Genomic DNA, 20983 nt, shown 5'->3' with positions numbered 1-20983 from the left:
GTCCCCATCTCGATGGCTTTGTCCACCTGTTGCAAACTATAAGTAAATAGCCTATGTACTCAGACCAGCGCTGTGCATGCGTTCCTAACACAGATGCAGCAAATGGTGAGTGGAGTTCATTTTGGCACCACACACCACGCATCTCATTTTAATTCGAGCTTATATGTCTTATCTTATTTCTATGGCACCAAATAAACATTTTTCTTTCTTTCTTTTTTCTTTCTTTCTTTCTTTACTCGTTGTGTTGTCTTCTCAACGCTGGATATCAAGGCCGAGCCTTCTTGCCCAGGCTTTTGTTCACGGGTAGCTTTAGCTAACGTACCTAATTGAAAGACAAACCAACAAATCGACAAACAACACATTTTAGCATCTATAACCTGGGTAAATATAAGTAGATAGTCCCATTGATTAACATTGTAAAAGCACGAGAAGACAATATTATGTGAGTAACAAATAAGAATTATAGCTCTAGCACGTCTGCCACTGGACGACTAGCTGAACATCTCCCAGCGTGGACGTTTAAAAGCTATTTAAAGCCGTGATTAAATTTACACAAGTGTTTGGAGTTCCATAAAGCTTACGTGCCGACTGTACGAGAGTCCTTGAGCAGATTAAAATATTAAGGACAAGTTTTATTTACGAACGAGGCTGAATAGAAGTAGTATATAGGCTGAATAGCAGTGAATAGCTCTGTAAAGAGGCTGGATAGCTACCGCATGCACGCTCGATGTGAATGGATGGAGTATGATTGGGAAATAAAGTGACTCTGAGGCTCTTTAGTCGTATGTGGGTTAATGACTATTGGGATTTTTAAAAGGATATGTTAGATTTCAGTGCTGGGTTTTAGATAGGTATCTGTTGTTACTTATCTGTTTCAAATTCAAATTCAAAGTATTTTTATTCAATTAAACTTTTACAAGTGCTTTTGAATCGTCAAAATAATCTGCCACTGGTTCGGAATGCCGTTCCTACCGAGAAGAACCAGCAAGAAAATCGGCGGTTGCTCTTTTCAAGTATTCAATTTACAATTATAATATTATACCTATGTTAAGTAAGTGTAAGTTAAGCCTTACTGGGTTTGTTCCGTATCATCGTACATGAAATAACACTTTTCTTTTTTTAACTAGTTGATGAACAGCCCGCGACTTCGTTCGCGTGGATGTAGGTTTCTTAAAAATCCCGTGGAAACTCATTGATTTTCCGGGATAAGAAGTAGTTTATGTGTTAATCCAGGGTATAATCTATCTGCATTTCAAGTTACAGTCAAATCCATCTTGTAGTTTTTGCGTGAAAGAGTAACAAACATCCATACATCCAACATTTCGCGTTTATAATATTGAACCTACCTACTTTTGCTCTAAGTAATTGGTACATGAACAAGTAATAAATAAAAATTAAATAGGTAGATGTTTGTAGTCCTGTGCCTTAAATAAATTCTATTAATATGAACAGCTCTCAGAGGCCCTATAGGGCAGCGGGCGAGAGATTTAGAGGTCCCCGGGGCCTCTGGCTGACCTCTAACGTTTTTTCATACAAATAGGTACCTAAAGGGCCTCTGCACTTCCGCTTTGAAGCTTGTAAATGTTGTGAAATATTTTAGAGGAAATAGGTATGACTTGAATAAAGGAAATTATTTTAGGTATTTAAATACTAGCTGATGCCCGCGACTTCGTTCCCGTAGAGAGAAAATCTTCATGCCTGAGAGTTTTCCATAATGTTCTCAAAGGTGTGTGAAGTCAATTAATTGGTAATTGGCTAGCATGGTGGACTATGGCCTAAGCCTTCTCATTCTAAGAAGATACCCGTGCTCAGTAGTTGGGTTGAGATGATGATAAAATAAATATTAATAACTAGTAATAACTTCACGGCACAAAATTATAGCATGGGTCACAATTCATTCAAAGTGCATACTATAATGTTATAGTTAGCAATAACCCACTAGTAGGTAGCTCGTTTACATCATAGTTAATTATTATTCTACTGCTGCGCGTAGAATTAGCGCAGGCGCTTCTCTGAATTTATAGATCAATAAACATCTCAATTGCTTCACTTTGGAGTCGATACAGAAATACACTTCCATGGCGCGGTTTATGCGAGAGATCGTATCGCAAAAGACGGATAAATGCAAATTGTTCTTGCTAAATCAGTGATACGTTTTAAAAAAGTTTTCACCGTGAAAGACAGTTGTATATTACGTTTAATTTTCTCTGTGAATTTTTTTAAAAAGCAATACGCAGGTATTCAACTGTAACAAGTCAAACTCAACGTCAAGGTGGGAGGTTTCGGCCATGGCTAGATACCCTACTGGCAAAACCGTGTCGCCAAGCGATTGAGCGTTCCGGCAATTTTGGTATTTGGTGTAGTATATTGACCTAAAACTGGATATTGAATTAGAAATTCAATTAAATTATTTTTCTTATTGATCTACCGTTGAATAGCTTCCTCGGCATAATTTTATAACACCTCTCTCAAAGGGCCCGCGTACCGTTGCCCGAGTTTCGTTGTAGGTATTATTGGGCGGCCTTGTTCTGTTATTTGTTGCTGATACCTCAGGGCCGCCCTTTGTGTATCGCTCCATTGAACGCTGGTGTTGAAAACTTGTATGGAAAAGTACGGCCAAAACAATACATGGATGAAAGACTGCTAGCTATAATGGTGAATTTCACGGTTGGTCTGGTAGAAAAAGAAGTATTTAAATAATGTTACACATGCCGAAAATATGCCTAAAATACAAAGCCTATTTAAAATTGGGAGTTTACATAACTAAATATTTTTCCATTAAAGTTGTGACAAATATGAAATATTAGCTAATGCCCTAGCTTATTTCAGTTTGAGCTGTGCGTTGACAGATCAGTTAGTCAGTCAGCCAGCTTTTCCTTTTACATATTTAAGACTAGCTGATCGGTCCAGTTTCGTTTATATAGAATTTTATGTACCTACATATAGGTAGGACAACTTGTATCATTTATTATAGGTTAGGACTCCACCAATGGGTTCGGAAGGACATTCTTTTGAAAAAAGCCGGCAAGAAAATCAGCAGTTACCTCCTCTTTTCAAAAATATGTAAATAAGAATTTAAAAATATGAAATAATACCTAACTTTATCGTTTCATGCCACCAGCACCAAATGAATTTTTGATAATAGCCCATAATAGCTGTATAATTTTTCCATTTTTTATGACAAATTTATGTTATTACGATATTAAAAGTTACCGTTTTGGCCACGAATCGAAGCTTATAATTTCATTAAAATGCAACGGTCTAGGTTATTAATAAATTCATAATTATGTCGAAACTCAATAATGTCAACATCGATTTTATTTTTGAGTAAATAATTGTTTTATACAGTACCGTATACAGAACCAGTAGTGTAAACACTGCTGGATAGAAAGAAACCGCCGAGTTTCTTGCTAGTTCTTCTCAGTAGAAAAGGCATTCCGAACCAGTGCAGTGGCAGATTCTTGTACGATTCAAAAGCACTTGTTAAAGTTTAATTGAATGAAAGTCGTTTCTATTTCTATGTATTTATTTTCCGATGCGATATGTTATTAATTTACCGTAATCAGTTTGTTCGTACTGCAGTCAAAGTAGATTACAACATGGGGATCAAAAGACGGACCAACAAATTCCTGAAAGGCCGGCAATGCATCGGCGGTTCCTCTGGTGCTGCAAATGTTCATGGGCGGCGGTAATCACTTAGCATCAGGTGGGTCGCCTGCCCATTTGCTCGTTATTTTTTTATTAAAAAAAAAACACTCATATACCAATTTGAACTGGATTGTGTTGTGGGTTGGCAGTAACGAAGTTGGTTGGTTGGTTGGTGGATAAACTTATACGTAGGTTCTGCGTAGGTTATAGGACTTGTAGGTACTTTAAAATAAATGAAATACAACCATATTATACAAGTAAAATTTATTTCTAGAAGCCTGTAATTAATATTCACGAAAAGTAATTAAAAGATAAATATTTTACGAATACATAACGCTGCACATACATAACATTTACATAATAATTTGTACGTTTTGTCAGAGTGACTTAACATACTCTAGAGTAGCTATCGCAGACGTTCTACCTAATTAAATTTGTGCCTACATTGTATGCCTCCTTACTGAGAGGTGCGTGTCACATAATGGTGACAGTTTTCTTGGGATAATAATGCCTGGAGATGGTCTTGTATAGATTGATACTGATAACAAATTATTTTAGGATATTTTAATATGTCTCGTTTTGAGAGGAGATTCGTACCTATACTCAGTATTGGACTGACGATGGGCTTATTTTATTTTATGTATTTTAGTTTTATTTTGGAGACACACAGTATTAAAACAAAACAACAGGTAACACACACATATTCTCTTATCTTATAGCGTGGCAGGCGTGAAATCCCATATTATTAAGTTAAGAGGGCTCTCTCCGTCACTCGTTTCATACAATCGTAGTTCCAATTTCATTTGAATATTAAGCAACCAAAGTCCATGAAATTTCGCAGACATATTCTAGAAACTAATATCTATGTCTGTGGTTTTCCAGATTTCTGTTAAAATATTCGGTTTCAAAGTTACGCGGTCTTAAAAATTTACATACAAATCTTTGAGCCCCTGTAATTTTAAAACTACATATTTTTAGAAAAATCTAAAACACCACAGACACAGATATTAGTTTCTAGAATATGTCTGCAAAATTTCATGGACTTTGGTTGCTTAATATTCAAATGAAATTGGAACTACGATTGTATGAAACGAGTGGAAACGAGTGACGGAGAGAGCCCTGTTAATTAGTTTTCTACAAAGACTTTGCAATCACTGTCCATCACATTTTAAGTTAATAAATAGGCATGAATGTATCTTGTAAGTGTCATATCTATAAAATTTAGTCTAGTCTATGAAGTCAAATGATCCACTTGATAGTTAACAGATGTGTTGGATCGTGGATGTTATGGTACAGAGTCTACATACCAACACGCGCGTCCTTGGCTCATTTAGTGGAACCAATATTGATATTATTGGGAGATATAACTAGCCGGCTGTTTGAGCACGTTAGCATAGACTAATCACGTTAGTATGTCAGTCAGTCAGTTTCTCTTTTTAAATCATAACATGAATCTATAAGGTTGTACCTACCATGTAATTAGTTACGAAATAGTCTTAGTACCTACTATAAATCAGCTGTTTGCAGGGTTGTTACATTGGAGTTTCAAACAAATTCTTAGATATACCTAGGTGCTCGCGTAGATATTCTCGCACTAGAAAGCGCAGTGTCCAAGACCTGCCACTAGGTAATCAGACGACATCAAAGGAATCGCAGGGAGCCACTGGATTCAAGAGCAAGAGCGTGGCCCATGGAAGTCCCTACAAGAGACCTATGTCCAGTATAGGGCGTCTATCAGTTGAAAATTATGATGATAGAATATGGATACTAAGATAAAGCAATGAGTGGTACTTTTTCACAGAATGTGTATTTCTATACACTAAATATAAACAAGTGTAAATTAAAAATATATAACACCCCGACAAATGAAGGTTACAGTAACTAGAAAAGAGCTGATAACTTTCAAACGGCTGAACTGGTTTTCTTGAATTAAGCTAAGAACACTCTCGATCAAGTCACCTTTCAAACAAAAAACAAAAACTAAATTAAAATCGGTTCATTAGTTTAGGAGCTACGATGCCACAGACAGATACACAGATACACACGTCTAACTTATAACACCCCTCTTTTTGGGTTGGGGGTTAAAAAATCAAAATGGCCGACATGGAACCCTTCGGGTGCGAGTCCGACTCGCACTTGGCAGATTTTTTTATTGTTTCTCATTCTTTGTTTCAAAACCATCAATCCGTCGATATGTATTCCTCGCATGTATGAAGCAAAGCTTCGAATATGATTTCTATAAGTGAATCCAAACAAGCCATACAATCAGAGAATTGGCACGGCTTCAAGCTGCCATGCATCGTGTCGTAACCCAGTTCCACTCGCGCTACTAATATATGCGTCGCGTCGCCACGCGGAAGTCAGTTATGGTACGACTCTACTATCTAGGATTCGGCAAATGATTCGTGATGTACTGTATGCGTATTTCTCTTACTCCTGAAACATCGGCTCCCTGCGATACACACCACGTGCACGTCTGACATACTTCGTATAAGAACGAGACGACAGTAATACATCCATCCTGATACATTACACCTGATATTGCGAATCGTAATGGCCGGTGGCAATCGTATCGTTCCGCACATTCGCGCTAACCCGAATAGATCGCGCGAATACCTATACATTTTTTAAAATCGCGCGGGAATTCTTTGTTTTTCCGGGATATATCTACACCAGAGGGTATTGGCTGTCACAGAATGTTACGTCTGCCGGCCGGCTGATTAACCAAACTTATTTAAAATATTCGCCAAACACAAAACATTGGCAGTATCCTGATTAATGTGGCCAGTTGATTTGCCAAACGCCGAACTATTGTATTTGCCCAAACTCTAATAATTTGCCGAATTTCGACAGTGGAACCGCACCATTAACGCAAACTCCACTTCTGAATACCTACTTTGTGACATAGAAAGTGGCTGTAACTTTTATCTATCACTAAATGAGGCCCGCGACTTCGTATGCTTGGATTTAGTTTATTAAAATCCCGCAGAAACTTTTTGATTTTTTCGGGATGGAAAGAATCTTATGGCTATGGCCCTTTCCGGATCTTTAAGCATCTCAATGCAAAAAACTACGTCGATTTAAGCTTATATAGGCAGAGTGAACTAAAGCGAGTGAGCTCTCGGTTTGATCCTGAAAGGGAAATCAAAGATTTAAAAATATTACTAGCGACCCGCCCCGATTACGCGCGGGTAGCTTATTACAATTTTCATAGAGATCTCTATTTTTTTTAAAATAAAATATAGCCTATGTTACTCATAAATAAAGTAGCTTTCTATTGGTGAAAGAATTTTCAAAATCAGTTCAGTAGTTCCAGTCATTACCCCGTACAGTTAGTATAGACTAGCTTTTTCCCATGTCTTCGTAAGCGTGCATTTGTGTTATTTATGACTAGCGACCTGCCCCGGCTTCGCATGGGTAAGCTTATTACAATTTTCAAAGAGATCTCTAATTTTTCTTGAAAATAAAATATATAGCCTCTGTTACTCAGGAATAATGTAGCTTTGTACTGGTGAAAGAATTTCCAAAATCGGTTCAGTGGTTCCAGAGATTATCTCCTACAAACAAACTTACAAATTTTACCTTTTTATATTAGTATAGATTAAAAACTATACTAACCACTACGGCCCACGTCACTTATCTAGTCCCTACCTACCTAGCTAGCCTACCAGTAAGTAGTACCTAACATTTGACGCCTGCCAGAGCCGATAAAGCCTCAAGGTTTAGTTATTATAAGTTTCAAAACTGCTGTGAACTAATGGTATGGGTGAGGACTGAGTAGTTGATGACACAAGATGTTTTTTCACTCTATAAAAATATGCATTACGTGTTGTATTCTTTACTCAAATATACTTAACGTTTGAGTAAATAACACAATACAAATAGAGACATAACGTAGTATTATTTTTGTTTACCCTCAACCAGTTAAGGGCTTGTTTGCGGAAGTATCACAAATTCCGGCGCCCTACCGAAACCTATAACAGGGACGATAACAATAAATACTGGCTTTATGCGTTATGTCTCTACTCTGTATGAGTCGACGAACACGCACAGACGTCGTTACGTGCCCCGTAACGTTACGTTATAACCTCCGTAACGGTATTTGCCTTAGTAACGTTATTTGTTTAACAACGGATTATTTTGCTATGAATGTGAAAGGTTTTTCAAAACGATCGCGATGTTTGTGTTTTCATAAGTCTACGGCTAAACCAAAATGAATTTTGATTTTAGCAGTCTATTTATGTATGTAAATGTATCTATGTATGTAGTATGTATGTCTATGTTACACCGTAGCGCCTAAACTGTTGAGCCAATTTTGTTGAATGAGGTGTCCTTAGAATACCAGAGGCTTCAATTGATTGCTTTATTATGCTTCCAGGTGACATAAGCTATTTTGCCAGTAGTTTTTTAGATTTACTCTCGGAAAACCTCTACGCGTTGGATCTAAGTCCTTCGCGTAGGTTTTAGGTGGACAATCCAATAATTCGTTAAAGTTAATTAAATAATACCTGCTTTTCCGAGTGACCCTTGTAATATTCAAAAATCATGGTTTCAATTCATACCTAGTCGGAAAACATCGGCTAGAGTGTAGTTTCCAATTAAAATCCTAAACTGTTTTGCATACAAATGGAGGCAGTGCGTGTCGAAATTTAGTAAACTATGAATAATATTAGTGTTAGCGCCGGCCGCGGGATGTTGGCTTGATGGAGAAACTTTTGATTCGATATTTTATTTGTTTTCGAGTTAACTACCACCAACTTCAATGTGCCTACGCGTTGATACTGAAACAACTCAAAATAACGTAAACATTCACCATATCAACCCATCGCGCGCCGGCACACTACTGAGCACACGTCTCGTATCTGAATGAGAACAGTTTCGAACATAGTCGCTGGTAACGCAAGAATATACTTAGCAAAAGTTTATCATGATGACTAATATTCCCCTTTCCCCTCCAACTACGTGCCCTGCCTATTGCCGTTTCAGCTTCGCAACCTTCATCTAACCCCGTCCTAAATATGAGGCATAAGTTTAACCACTAGGTTATCATCGTTTAAAGGATGATTTATGCTAGACCATGCCGGGAACGAGCCGTGCCGCGTTCAAGGCAAGGCACGTCCAACGCGCAGACGATCCATGGATTGCAATTTTGTATGAAGAAACGTAACACGGAGGAGGCTCGGAAGACTCGGATATGGCACGGTCTGATGTGACCTTATATATTTTCCGATCTATGTATCTCGGACGTGGCACACCTAAGGCCCGGCAGGGTCTAGCATAATTAGAAAAGAAAAGAAAGAGAAGAAAAAAACTTTTATTTTTGAGAACTGTGCCACACATTACCAGCTATACCTACGGATTAGGTTATCCAGGCGCATCTAATACTTGAGCATTAAAGTCAAAAGACCTCAAGGAGATTCCGCAATTAATCATCCCTTAGGAGGGTACACACAGTAGGTCCACAGATGTTGCGTGCAGTGCAGTGCACTCCATTATCAATGCGGAGCGTGCAGTATGCTAATAATACCCTCCACACCGCACGTGACGCGAGCTGCATATATCAATAGGCGATAGCTGATAAGCATGACCTGGGTATTAAACCTGGGGCCTTCTTTGCCGGGCTTACAAATCTATACAATATACATAATTTTATTATGATACCTAAATAAATGTTGGTGCTATTCAGGATAACGGTTTTTGGCGCATTCGCTACAATCACGAACTGTACGAATTTTTTAAAGAACTTATGTTGTCAAAACCATTAAACTGTCAAGGATGCGATGGGCAGGACATGTGCAATGCATGGACGACACACGAGTCTCGAAAAATTGACTGAACAGCAAACCAGAAATTCAAAATTCAAAATATTTTTATTCAATTATTAGACTTTACAAATTGTTTTGAATCGTCAAAAGCATCTACCACTGGTTCGGAATGCCTTTCCTACCGAGAAGAACCAGCAAGAAACTCGGCGGTTGCTCTTATCAAAGATTTGAGGGCCTAGAGAAGACCTAGAGATCGGTGGGTTGATAGAGTGGAGAAGAACATTAGGGTTCTGGAGGATCGGAGCTGGAAGGAAGCTGCGTCTGACCAGCCCCATGGCGGAGTTTGCTTGACCAAGCCAAGGCCCACCCAGAGCTGTAGTGCTTTGATGATGATGATGATAAAAGTCTTCGGTCTCATATTCAGAGAGTCAGGGTTCGATTCCGGGCACGCATCTCTAATTTTTCAGAGTTATTTGATTTCTAAGCAATTAAATATCACTGGGTAAACCGTCGTGAGGAAACCTATACGTATATTATGATATTCTCAAAGGTGTGTGAATTCTACATTTGCCTAGCGTGGTGGACAATAGCCTAAATCCTCCCCATTTTAAGAGGAGAGCTATTCCTAGTAGTGGGCTGGATGGTTTGATATTATACAAGTGTAAATTAAAAATTTATAACACCCCCGACAAGTGAAGGTTACAGTAACTAGAAAAGAGCTGATAACTTTCAAACGGCTGAACCGATTTTCTTGGATTATAGCTAAGAACACTCTCGATCAAGCCCACCTTTCAAACAAAAAAAACTAAATTAAAATCGGTTCATTAGTTTAGGAGCTACAATGCCACAGACAGATACGCAGATACACAGATACACACGTCAAACTTATAACACCCCTCTTTTTGGGTCGGGGGTTAAAAATAGAAAAGCACCTACAGTTCTAACTCAATTGAAACAGATCTCCTCAGTAATTCTTTTGAAACCCTATGCCAAAGCACCGTTACGATATATAACATTTTAAATACAATATACTATAATAATTCACTGTGAGGTTATCTCTAATACTATCTGGTTTAGCCTCGTAAACAACAATAGCTCGTTTACGACACACGACTACGATACGGCTTCAACACGACCTTCTCTATCTCCATACTAGTCAGAACTTTACCAGAGATTATTTTTAATACCACAAACTAGGCACCTTGTAAAAGTAAGCACGCTCCAACTAATGATTGATGTCCAGCGGCCCAATTGCGATAGAATAAAATAGCTACAATGCATCGCATTCAATCGCAATCACCACTGATTGGTTGACGCTCACTCATTGCCTATTGGCTACAATGCATTGCTGCAACAAGAATACCATAAATTCAGCCAATTACAAGAATTGCAATAGTAATAATGATTGATCCAGGTTTGCCACAATCGATCAGCAGTGTCATATTAATTTTGACAGCTTCATAGAATTTATTGCGGTAACTTACATAGAAAACTAGTAGAAAATAAGATCGCAACACTAATCACTATGCCTATTTAGTGAAATAAAAATGGTTTGTCCGTCTATCACGCCTCAACGAAGAAATAGATCGACGTGATTTTTTACATAGATATATTTAAAGACATGGAGAGATAACTCTCCATCATAAGGAATCATCGACTAATGTGTCACTACAGCACGATGTGGTCTCGACATAAAACAAACTGCCACTAAGTAAAGGAAATCGTATATAAAATTAAACCTATTATAAAACAACAGTATATCGTGTCGTGGTCGTGTAGTGTGAACACAGCGAGCCTGTGTGTTTGATCGAGCCTTGACTGGAATCGAACCCGCTTGCGCAACCGCTCCGCTCGACTACCGAACTACACTGTTGCTAGGGTACAAAGATTATGAGCGCAGATGAGACAAGGGTAACCTACATTTTATTTTTTACCTATTAGTTTGAGTTCGTAAGGAAATGGTTGGTTGAGTCCCTGATTTAAAAAATCTCAGAAGCACTCTTATGATAAAAATTTTCAAAATTATGTTAAGTGTTTTTTATATTTTATGTGCTTGCTAACTGATACCCGCGATTTTATTCGCGTGGATTTAGGTTTTGAAAAATCTCGTGGGGCTCTTTGTCTTTCCGGTATAAATTAATATATTCTATGTCACTCTCCAGGGCTTTAAAAATCATGTCGATCCGTTGCTCCATTGCGACGAGATTGAAGGACAAACCAACAAACCAAAAAATTAGCAATCCCAGAAATAAACACACTTTCGCATAGTTTGAAATATGGGGTAAGGATGGGTAGTGATTTTTGTTTTTCTCATATCTATTACATTTCTCTAAAGTTGCGGGCATCGTCTAGTCAGCATATATAAAGGAAAAGCTGACATGAATGACTGACTGATCTATCAACGCACAGCTCAGACTACTAACCTGATCGAGCTGAAATTTGACATGCAGATACCTATTATAACGTAGACATCCGCTAAGAAAAGATTTTTGAAAACTCAATTCCAAAAGAGGTAAAACAGGGGCTTGAAATACGTGTAGTCCACGCGGACGAAGTCGCGGGCATAAGCTAGTATTTAATATTTTTGCCTCATCATCAAAACTTATATTAGGTAGAAACCCGCTCAAAACACAAGCGTATCTCCTCACATAATCTGTGGCCAAGTCATCGACCGCGCAGTCGAGGCTACAGCACACACACACACACCCCAGCTGAGAGGTGCAACACGCACACATTTCCAACTAGCACCGTATTGCATGTGTGTGCATAAAGCTAATGTACACGTTCAAAAACTGATATTTCGCTTACTTTCTAGGTCCTATGGTTAATTTATACGACTGTGGATCAGGAAGTCCTGGATTCGAGTCCTGGGAAACACCTTATTTGGTTTTTACTAGCAGCCTGGACTTTGAAAGTTGGCGGTGTAACACCCGCGCCGGGTCTTTCTCCTGTGTGAAAAAAGCTGTGATAGCCTAGTGGTTAGAACGTCTGCCTCCTAATCGGAGGTCGGGGGTTCGATCCCGGGCACGCACCACTAACTTTTCAGCTATGTGCGTTTTAAGCAATTAAATATCACTTGCTTTAACGGTGAAGGAAAACATCGTGAGGAAACCTGCTGAGAGTTCTCCATGTTCTCAAAGGTGTGTGAAGTCTGCCAATCCGCATTGGGCCAGCGTGGCAGACTATGGCCTAAGCCCTTCTCATTCTGAGAGTATACTCAGTACTCAGTAGTGGGATGGAAATGGGTTGATCATAATAGGATAGGAATCCATAAACTATAGGTACCTCTCAATTACCCACGGTTTCGGAAACACATGTATAAAGTAGCGGACATCATCCATTTGGTACAGAAATAGCTTGCATCCTGGATACGTCATAGGCTACTTTTTGTCCCGGAAAATCAAAAAGGTGCCACGAAATTTTTAAGAAACATAATAATTTATCTACGCGAGTGAAGTCACGGGTATCTATTATTTAGTAATATACCAACCTCTCTAATAAAATTAATGTGAAAGTGTTTGTCTGTTACCTTTTCACGCCCGAATGTGGCAAAATCTATACAGAGATAGCTTGTAAGTTGCATTCCGGACATGGACTGTTCTTGATCCTGGAAAATCAAGGATTTTAAGAGTGAGATTTTTCGAAAACCTATCCATGTGGGCGAAGCCGCGGGCATCATCTAGTTAATAGTTAATACATACTAGATTCTAGTGTGCATACACTGTAAACTCACACACTGTGTGTCCATACAGAGGTTTCTTGTGTGAGTGGTGTCGAAATAGCCGCTCGCTAGTTTGTATGGCGGGCTGTTTTTCGGTAAGAAAGGTTACAACACGGTATAGGTAATGGGAGTACTGACCTGTGTACATGCCCTATTCTTTACTATAAGTACTAGATGTATGATTTAAAACAAAATTATATTAGGTTACCCGTCCTGATTTCGCACGGGTTGCCAACGTAGATAGATAGAAAACTTCATTGCACACAAAACAAAAAAAAAACCGGCCAAGAGCGAGTCCATTCCATACTCGGGTACTTTTTTCTACATTTTGCACGATAAATCAAAAACTATCACATGACACTAATATTATAGAGTCAAAAGTTTGTGTGTATGTGTGTTTGTTTGTTATTCTTTCACGAAAAAACTACTGAACGGATTTGGCTGTAAGGAATGGATTACCTATACCCTGGATTAACACATAGGCTACTTTTATCCCGGAAAATTAATGAGTTCCCACGGATTTTTTTAAAAACCTATATCCACGGGAACGAAGTCGCGGGCATCAGCAAGTCTTTCTATCTATCTTATGCATAAAAACAAACAAAAAACTGTTTTAGAATGTACAGGTAAAGCCCTATTTTGATGAAATTTGGTAGTACAGAGTTAGCTTACATCCCGGGGACGGACAGGCTACTTTTTATCCCAGAAAATCAAAGAGTTCCCACGGGATTCTTTAATGTCCATCCGTTTAACTGAATTATAATGTTTGGTTCAGAGGTAGCTTGTATCCTGGAAATTGACATAGGAAACTTTTATCCCAGAAAATCGAAGAGTTCCCACGGGATTTTTTAAAAACATCCACGAGGATCGAAACACCGACCACCTGAAAAGGAAATCTCACTCTTAACCAATAGACTGACTGGTTATAATTAGATATATAATTATATATTATTAAGCAACTGAAGTTAATTAATTGTGATATGTTACTCAATCTATCATTGTACTTCAGTAGGTAAGTATACGTAATTATCTCGAAGCATAAACACATAATTAATTTGAACAATATTTTAATTATAACCATATTAACCAGTTGGCGTTGCGTGCTGCACCCACACTAGCTAATTGTACTCAGTATGCTAATTAAACGGCCTTGTGATTCCATACAATGTGCCTTGTTTACATCAGTGTGGTCCAACCATTACAATAAACATACAAGCAAATATAACATTCAGTTAAAACAGAACAGGGACTATAATTCCGTGCACGTTTTATTAGATGGTTTAAATGTACACAATTTAGATATATAAATGGTAATATACAATTATTTTAGACAGGGAGCTACTGAATTATTTATACAGTGTTGCTATACAAGTCCAAAACGTATATGTGTAAACAATTATAACATAGGTACATAAACAGCCAAATTCGCAGAGGAACAAAAGCGACTGGCATAGCTCAAAGGATCATCCAGCTGAAGTGACAATGGATAAGTCATGTCTGTCGCAGAACCGACGGCTGATGGGTCAGACGTGTTCTGGAGTGAAGACCGCGTACCGACGTTTCGACTTGTAACATCATTTTAGCATGTTGTTGATTTGGCGTAAATCAGCCTTTAAACAGCCCACACGGAAAATTGGCCTGATATAAAAACATTGAGAGTTGAGACTGAGTTTGTTGTGGCTTCTTCTCAGACCCCTGCATTTGGAATCCTCGAATCTGTGTTTGAATTAAATGCAAATCATTTAATGCAGTTTGAGTATAAATCATGCACTACCTCTCAGAGTATTTAGTTCAAACAAATCCAACTGAATGGGTGTCGTTATATTTTTATCTTGTTTTTCGTTCACTCAAGGCCGGGCTTTGATAACAATGATACCATGTGGGATTTAGGCTGAATAAAACTGAATATGTTGTATATCTGTTTCTAAAAAATAAAAGAATATTTATTTATTTATAGAAAAAATGCCTTTTCATTGACTAAAAGTGTTTGTACTTGTCATCGATATGTCCTGTGGTTCAGAATACCAAAGTCGAACAGCTTTGGTTCAGCAGAACGGTGGCAGCGTCCGGGTACGGAACCCTAAAAAAATTATCCCAATGATCACATAAAAGCTTGGCAATAAAGCTGCAACATGACTGCATCGCTTACATAAAGTTTTCGACAAAGTTCAAATGCTTTTAATATTTTTATTTTTTTGGCCCAAAAAGAGCCAGTACCATCCCGTGGAAAGGCATTCGCCCTGAGCGACATTTATAGATCGAGTTTAAAACTACCAACTTTTACGAGACGTTTACGATCCAAAAGATATATTTCACTTTCAAGTTTTACTATTAACTACTACTAAAATAGAATAAAACTGAAAACGCGATTTTAATAAAGAAAAAATAGGTAAGTACCTACCTTGGTTTTTGTTTTCTAACTCTCCAGCCCCTTCACCATACGAATAGAACCATAGACTCTATCTACTATTATAATACAATACAAGATAAAGTTGAAAACTAAAACCCGACTGCAATTATTATAGTCTTAATAAACGCTGAAATATTATAGTAAAATAGTTTTTCTGTCACTTGGTATATTTTAATGTAGTAGAACATTTATATTTATGAAGTCAAAATTTTCTCCTCTTTCATTTGACATCCCACTCGATACAATAGCAAAAAAAAATTTTTGGGGCTCCTCCACTTTTTTTGATGTAACATCTGTTAGATCAATTTTTTTCGTATAAAATGTAGCTTAGTATGTCACCCGGACTTTATGACGAATCAATTGACATTTGACACCTCATTCATCAATATCGGTCCAGTACGCTACAGTACGGTATAGGCGCTACGGTGGAACACACAGAATCTGAATACAAACATACATACATACATGCATACATACATAGATAAAGTCATGGTATCTAGTTAAAATAAAACGTTACGCTTTGGTGTAAGAAGCTCTGTTAATTTGGAACACCAAAATAAAATATACTTACCTAACTGGAAGTGGTTCGGAAAGTCGCTAGACGGTCGCTGCTGACGCGACATGGCGACACGACGCGACACGACATGACACGAATTAAAAAAAAACTGTAACTGGTTACTCGACGATTTCTGTTAGTATCAAAACGTATTCGAAATTCCACTGACACGTACGAAGTGATTTGCCTCCTCGTTTCTATTTGGAACCGCTAGGATATGGAATGCCTTTCCAGCGTCAGTTTTCCGCTCCAATTTTAATATGGATACCTTCAAGTTAAGAGAGAAAAATTATCTTCTAGGCAAGCGCTTTCCATCTTCTGATGCATTGTCAATTGCCAGCAGGTCTGATTGCAGCCAACCGCTAGTCTATAAAGACATACCTACATTAAATATCTACCCATCCTGCCTATCCCTACCTGCCTGCATATCTACATATCTTCTACCCATCACTGGTTCACGGGTCACCTGTCAGAATGAGAAAGATTTTGGTCATAGTCCACTCGTTGGTCAATTGTATATTGGAAGACTTTACACACTTTTGAGAACGTTATGGGGAACTCTCAGGCATGCAGATTTCCTCACGATGTCTTCCTTCAGCTTTAAGTTGTTTGACCTTATTCCACCCTCCATTTTCTACAGCCGCACCGCACGCTACCGAAAGCAATTTTGCTCTCACCACCTGAGTGCCAGGTTTTTATTCCAGACACAAAGCAAATCGTAGAACCAACTTCGTTCAGCTATGTTTGCACTGGATTTCAATAGGGTTATTCAAGGGTCCACAAAATCCTGAAAAGTTGGCAACATATTAGCGTCTCCTCTGGTGCTGCAAATGTAACTTAACATCAGATGACTAGCCTGCTCGTTTACTTAGGTATTTTTTTTTAAATATCTACCTGTAGCCGTTCTGTGTAAAATATCCTTAAGTAGGTACCTATAGAAAACCGGTCCGAACAAAAATAACAATAAGAAGCCATTACGTATGCTAACTGCTTTGTTTACATCGAGGACTGCTAATACGGTAGGTATACCGTATATACTATACCTAAGTATACCTAACCGGTTTCTAAATTCTATACTACACTATACTATAGTATAGAGGACAAGCTTAGAATATTTTTCTAGTCTAGGTATAAATAAATTTGCAAATATAAAACAGTTATAATCACGTCTAATTTTTCTAACAGTTTCAAAAGTTCATCACAATATATCCATCTATCATATCAACTCATGGTCACAGGTACGATCACAAGAAAGAGACCCCGCGGAGGTAGGCCGTGATGTTGGTCAGAGCAAATAAAAGAAAGAAGCAGTCGATAGGGTATCTGGGATGCAATCCACGTGGCAAGAAATAGAGAGCAATGGAAGAACATCGTAGCAAAGATCGCATCAAAGGGGAGCCACGATCCTCAAAACTGAACTAGCGACGTACGAAGATCATCAGCCTGATTGCTGTATTGATAATTCCTCAGTGCTTGAAGACCAAGCCAGTGATGGCATATAGAATATGAATCCGAGCCATAGGCCTCATAAGAAAGCTCAGAGTCACTCAGCGGACGATGGAGAGAGCTACGCTTGGAGTTCTCCAATCGATTCTATGACGGGGGCATGATTCTTGTTCTGGTTAAATCTGTGTGCATAAACCAGCTATAACCAGCAGCTCGATTGCGATAGAATGACAGCTACAATGTCACGATCGCAATCACCTCTGATTGGTTGACGGTCGCTCACTATTGGCTATAACGCTTTGTTGCAACAAGGATACCATAAATTCAACCAATAACTACAATTGCGATTATGATAATGATTGATGCAGGAATCGAGCTACAGAGCTATGTTGGTATCACTTTGGTTATAACCTGATTTCTAATTATTATCAACATTGTAATGTGCGACAGTACTTTCAATTTATTTATAGCTTTGATTACTAATCATTTGCCAATTGACGATAAGATAAGATTGCCCAATTAATTATATCATTAAGATCTCTAGGCCCAATATCAATAATAACGACTAATAACGAAATGCTGTTAAAGTAACTAATTTTCATTTCGTCATATAAAATCCATACCTATATCAAATTTTATCAATCAATAAATAATTAATTATTGATTGATATCTTAACTTGCCTGTTTTAACATTACCCGATCCGATATATCATATAGTATGTCTGATAAAATCCTTATGTCTGCAGCTAGTGTTCATATGTCGTATCGTATCGTTGTCCCGACTCTGGTTTTATTACAATCGCATTAATAAGCAGCGCACTTCTAAGGTAATCTAAAAAACGTAATTGAATCGAATCTAAAGATAAGTAAATCCTTTAGTTTTGCAATTGATTTCATGAACGCACGTGCATTAGCTTCATAAGTGCATTATCAAAACAAAATGATCCTCCTTTTCATTGCATTAGTTTCAATAGCGTTGTATTTATACGGCACGAGGAACTTCGACTACTGGAGAAAGAGAGGAATCAAATATGAAGAACCGGTAGTTTTTTTTGGGGGATGGCTAAGACAGCATATTGATAGAGTGAGTGTTTCTGAACGTTTTGCCAATCTTCACCGAGCGTTTCCAGAAGAAAGATTCGTTGGATTCTTCGAAGGGAACACCCCGGCTGTCCTTGTGAGAGACCTAGAGCTAATAAAGCAGGTATTGCTAACAGATTTCCGTTATATACATCACAGAGGGGCTATTCCCCTTACGGAGTTCACGGAGCCTTTAATGAGGAATTTATTCACTATAGAGGGTGATGTATGGAAACTGATGAGGCAGAAATTAACACCAGCGTTTTCGAGCGCTAAACTAAAAGCCATGTTTCCACTTATTGTTGAAAGGACGGAGAAATTAGCAAAGCTAGCTGACGAAGCGTCACTAAAAGATGAAATCGACGTACGGGAGCTTATGGCGAGGTACACGACAGATTTTATTGGAGCATGTGGTTTCGGTATCGATTCGAATGCTTTGAACGAAGAACACTCAGATTTCCGTAAGCTTGGCAAACGTATCTTCAATTTGACATATCGGGATCTATTCTTCAATGTGATGAAGAGGGCTTTTCCGGGACCCTTCAAACATGCCCGATACTTCCCGTCTGAAGTTGAGAACAAAACAATTTCAATCGTCAGACAAATCATGGCGCAGAGGGACTACAAACCTTCAGGAAGAAATGATTTTATGGATATTCTTTTGGAACTCAGGCAAAAGGGCAAAATAGTTGGGGAATCTATCGAGCGACAGAATCCTGATGGGTCTCCAGCGACTGTTGAACTGGAATTAGATGATGAATTGCTTGCGGCGCAGGTCTTTGCATTCTTCGCTGCCGGTCACGAAACTTCTTCATCAGCCAGCAGTTTTCTTCTCCATATCTTAGCATATCATCCTGAGGTTCAGGAACGATGCCAGAAGGAAGTAGATGAGGTTCTGGCGAAGTATGATGGCAAACTTTGCTTCGATGCCGTCAGGGATATGAAATACTTGGAAATGGCTTTCAAGTAAATATATACTGTTTTTATTTTTTTTAATCAGGTTTGTCTTGTTTCTCAACATTTCTTTAATTTTTTCCTTTAATAAATCGTCTTTCCTTCCTTTCAAGTTCATCATATTGTGTTACCATTCAGATTTTTTTATTGACGCTTCCATTATAAATCTGGCTTTGGCAGTTTGAGCAGGGAGTTGATGCTTGAATAATTAGGGTTCCATTATTTAATCGACTCAACTTATTTTTCAGAGAAAGCATACGTTGTCTACCATCTCCAGGGTTTCTTATCAGAAGAACCGTATGTAAATATACCATACCAGACTCCCAAGTGACACTAGACGAAGGTACAATCATCATAGTATCCACAGAATGCCTCAGTCTCGACGAGAAATACTTTGAGGATCCTGAAGAGTTCAGACCTGAGAGATTTCATCCTGATAATGTTGCCAACATTAAGAAATGCACTTTTATGCCTTTTGGAGTGGGACCGAGATCTTGTATAGGTAAGAAATGAGATTATTACTCACTAGATGATGCCCATGATTTCGTTCGCGTGGATGTAGGTTTTTTAAAAATCGTGGGAACTCTTTGACTTCCCGGGATAAAAAGTAGCCTATGTGCTAATCCAGTATATAATCTATCTCCATTCCCAACCCAATCCATCCAGTAGTTTTTGCGTGAAGGAGTAACAAACATACATAAACACAAACACACACACACACATGTACACATACATACACTCAAACTTTCGCGTTTATAATATTAGTGTGAATTAGTGTGATAGTGTGATACAATAATAGTAATAGGTACCTAAGTAAAATCTAAAATGGCTATATTTTCTTTAATTTTTTTACATTATTTATTTTCAGGCGAGCGCATGGGCATCATGCAGTCGATGGCAGGTGTGGCAACCATTTTGAGCAAGTTCACAGTGGCGCCCTCCCGCAGCTCCGTCCGGAAACCACGCATCGATCCCAAATCTATCCTCGTTCAAAATATCATCGGCGGATTGCCTCTAGCGCTGAAACGGAGACAGAAATAAAATATTAAAATAAAATGAATGACTCTTTTTTTACCCGACGACGGCAGAGCCAAAAGGTTATGATTTTGGCAGTCTATGTATCTACTTAACATACATAGACTGCCAAAATCATGTATGTTATATGTGTATTCCAACTTACAAGCTAGACTACTGAGCCGATTTTGATGAATGAGGTGTCAATCGCTTCGTTATGATGGTTCGAGTGACATAAGCTACAATTTATACGAACAGAAGTCGGAAGTGAAAAATCAATATGGCATTAATAGTGTTACTCTCAAAAAATAGCGGTTTCCGAATATATTTTTTGCTATCGTATCGAGTTAGATATCAAATGAAGGAGGAGAAAATTCTGAATTCAAATG

The 20983-nt window shown here is 38.3% G+C and overlaps 1 protein-coding gene and 1 long non-coding RNA gene across 2 annotated transcripts; both read left to right on the top strand.

The window, feature by feature from the left end:
* The first annotated feature begins 10805 nt into the window (after nucleotides 1-10805).
* Nucleotides 10806-17858, top strand: LOC123873785. The gene is made up of 2 exons (XR_006797754.1): nucleotides 10806-10850; nucleotides 17756-17858. It is a non-coding gene; the product is annotated as an uncharacterized LOC123873785 (long non-coding RNA).
* Nucleotides 17859-18295: 437 nt separating this feature from the next.
* On the top strand, nucleotides 18296-20621 carry LOC123873784 (cytochrome P450 6B5-like). Its single transcript, XM_045918814.1, has 3 exons — nucleotides 18296-19592; nucleotides 19829-20082; nucleotides 20449-20621. The coding sequence occupies exons 1-3, from the start codon at nucleotides 18487-18489 to the stop codon at nucleotides 20619-20621; spliced, it is 1533 nt and encodes a 510-aa protein (XP_045774770.1). The 5' UTR covers nucleotides 18296-18486.
* Nucleotides 20622-20983: the final 362 nt, after the last annotated feature.

This window comes from Maniola jurtina, chromosome 17 (assembly GCF_905333055.1).
Source record: "Maniola jurtina chromosome 17, ilManJurt1.1, whole genome shotgun sequence".
Lineage (NCBI taxonomy): Eukaryota > Metazoa > Arthropoda > Insecta > Lepidoptera > Nymphalidae > Maniola > Maniola jurtina.
The sequence above is the reverse complement of the archived record's forward strand: the minus strand, read 5'-3'. Positions and strand labels throughout refer to the sequence as shown.

Coding starts and splice junctions, on each gene's coding strand:
- LOC123873784 (XM_045918814.1), top strand. CDS start 18,487: ATGATCCTCCTTTTCATTGCATTAGTTTCAATAGCGTTGTATTTATAC. Junction 19,593..19,828: donor TACTTGGAAATGGCTTTCAA/GTAAATATATAC, acceptor CTTATTTTTCAG/AGAAAGCATACGTTGTCTAC. Junction 20,083..20,448: donor GGGACCGAGATCTTGTATAG/GTAAGAAATGAG, acceptor ATTTATTTTCAG/GCGAGCGCATGGGCATCATG.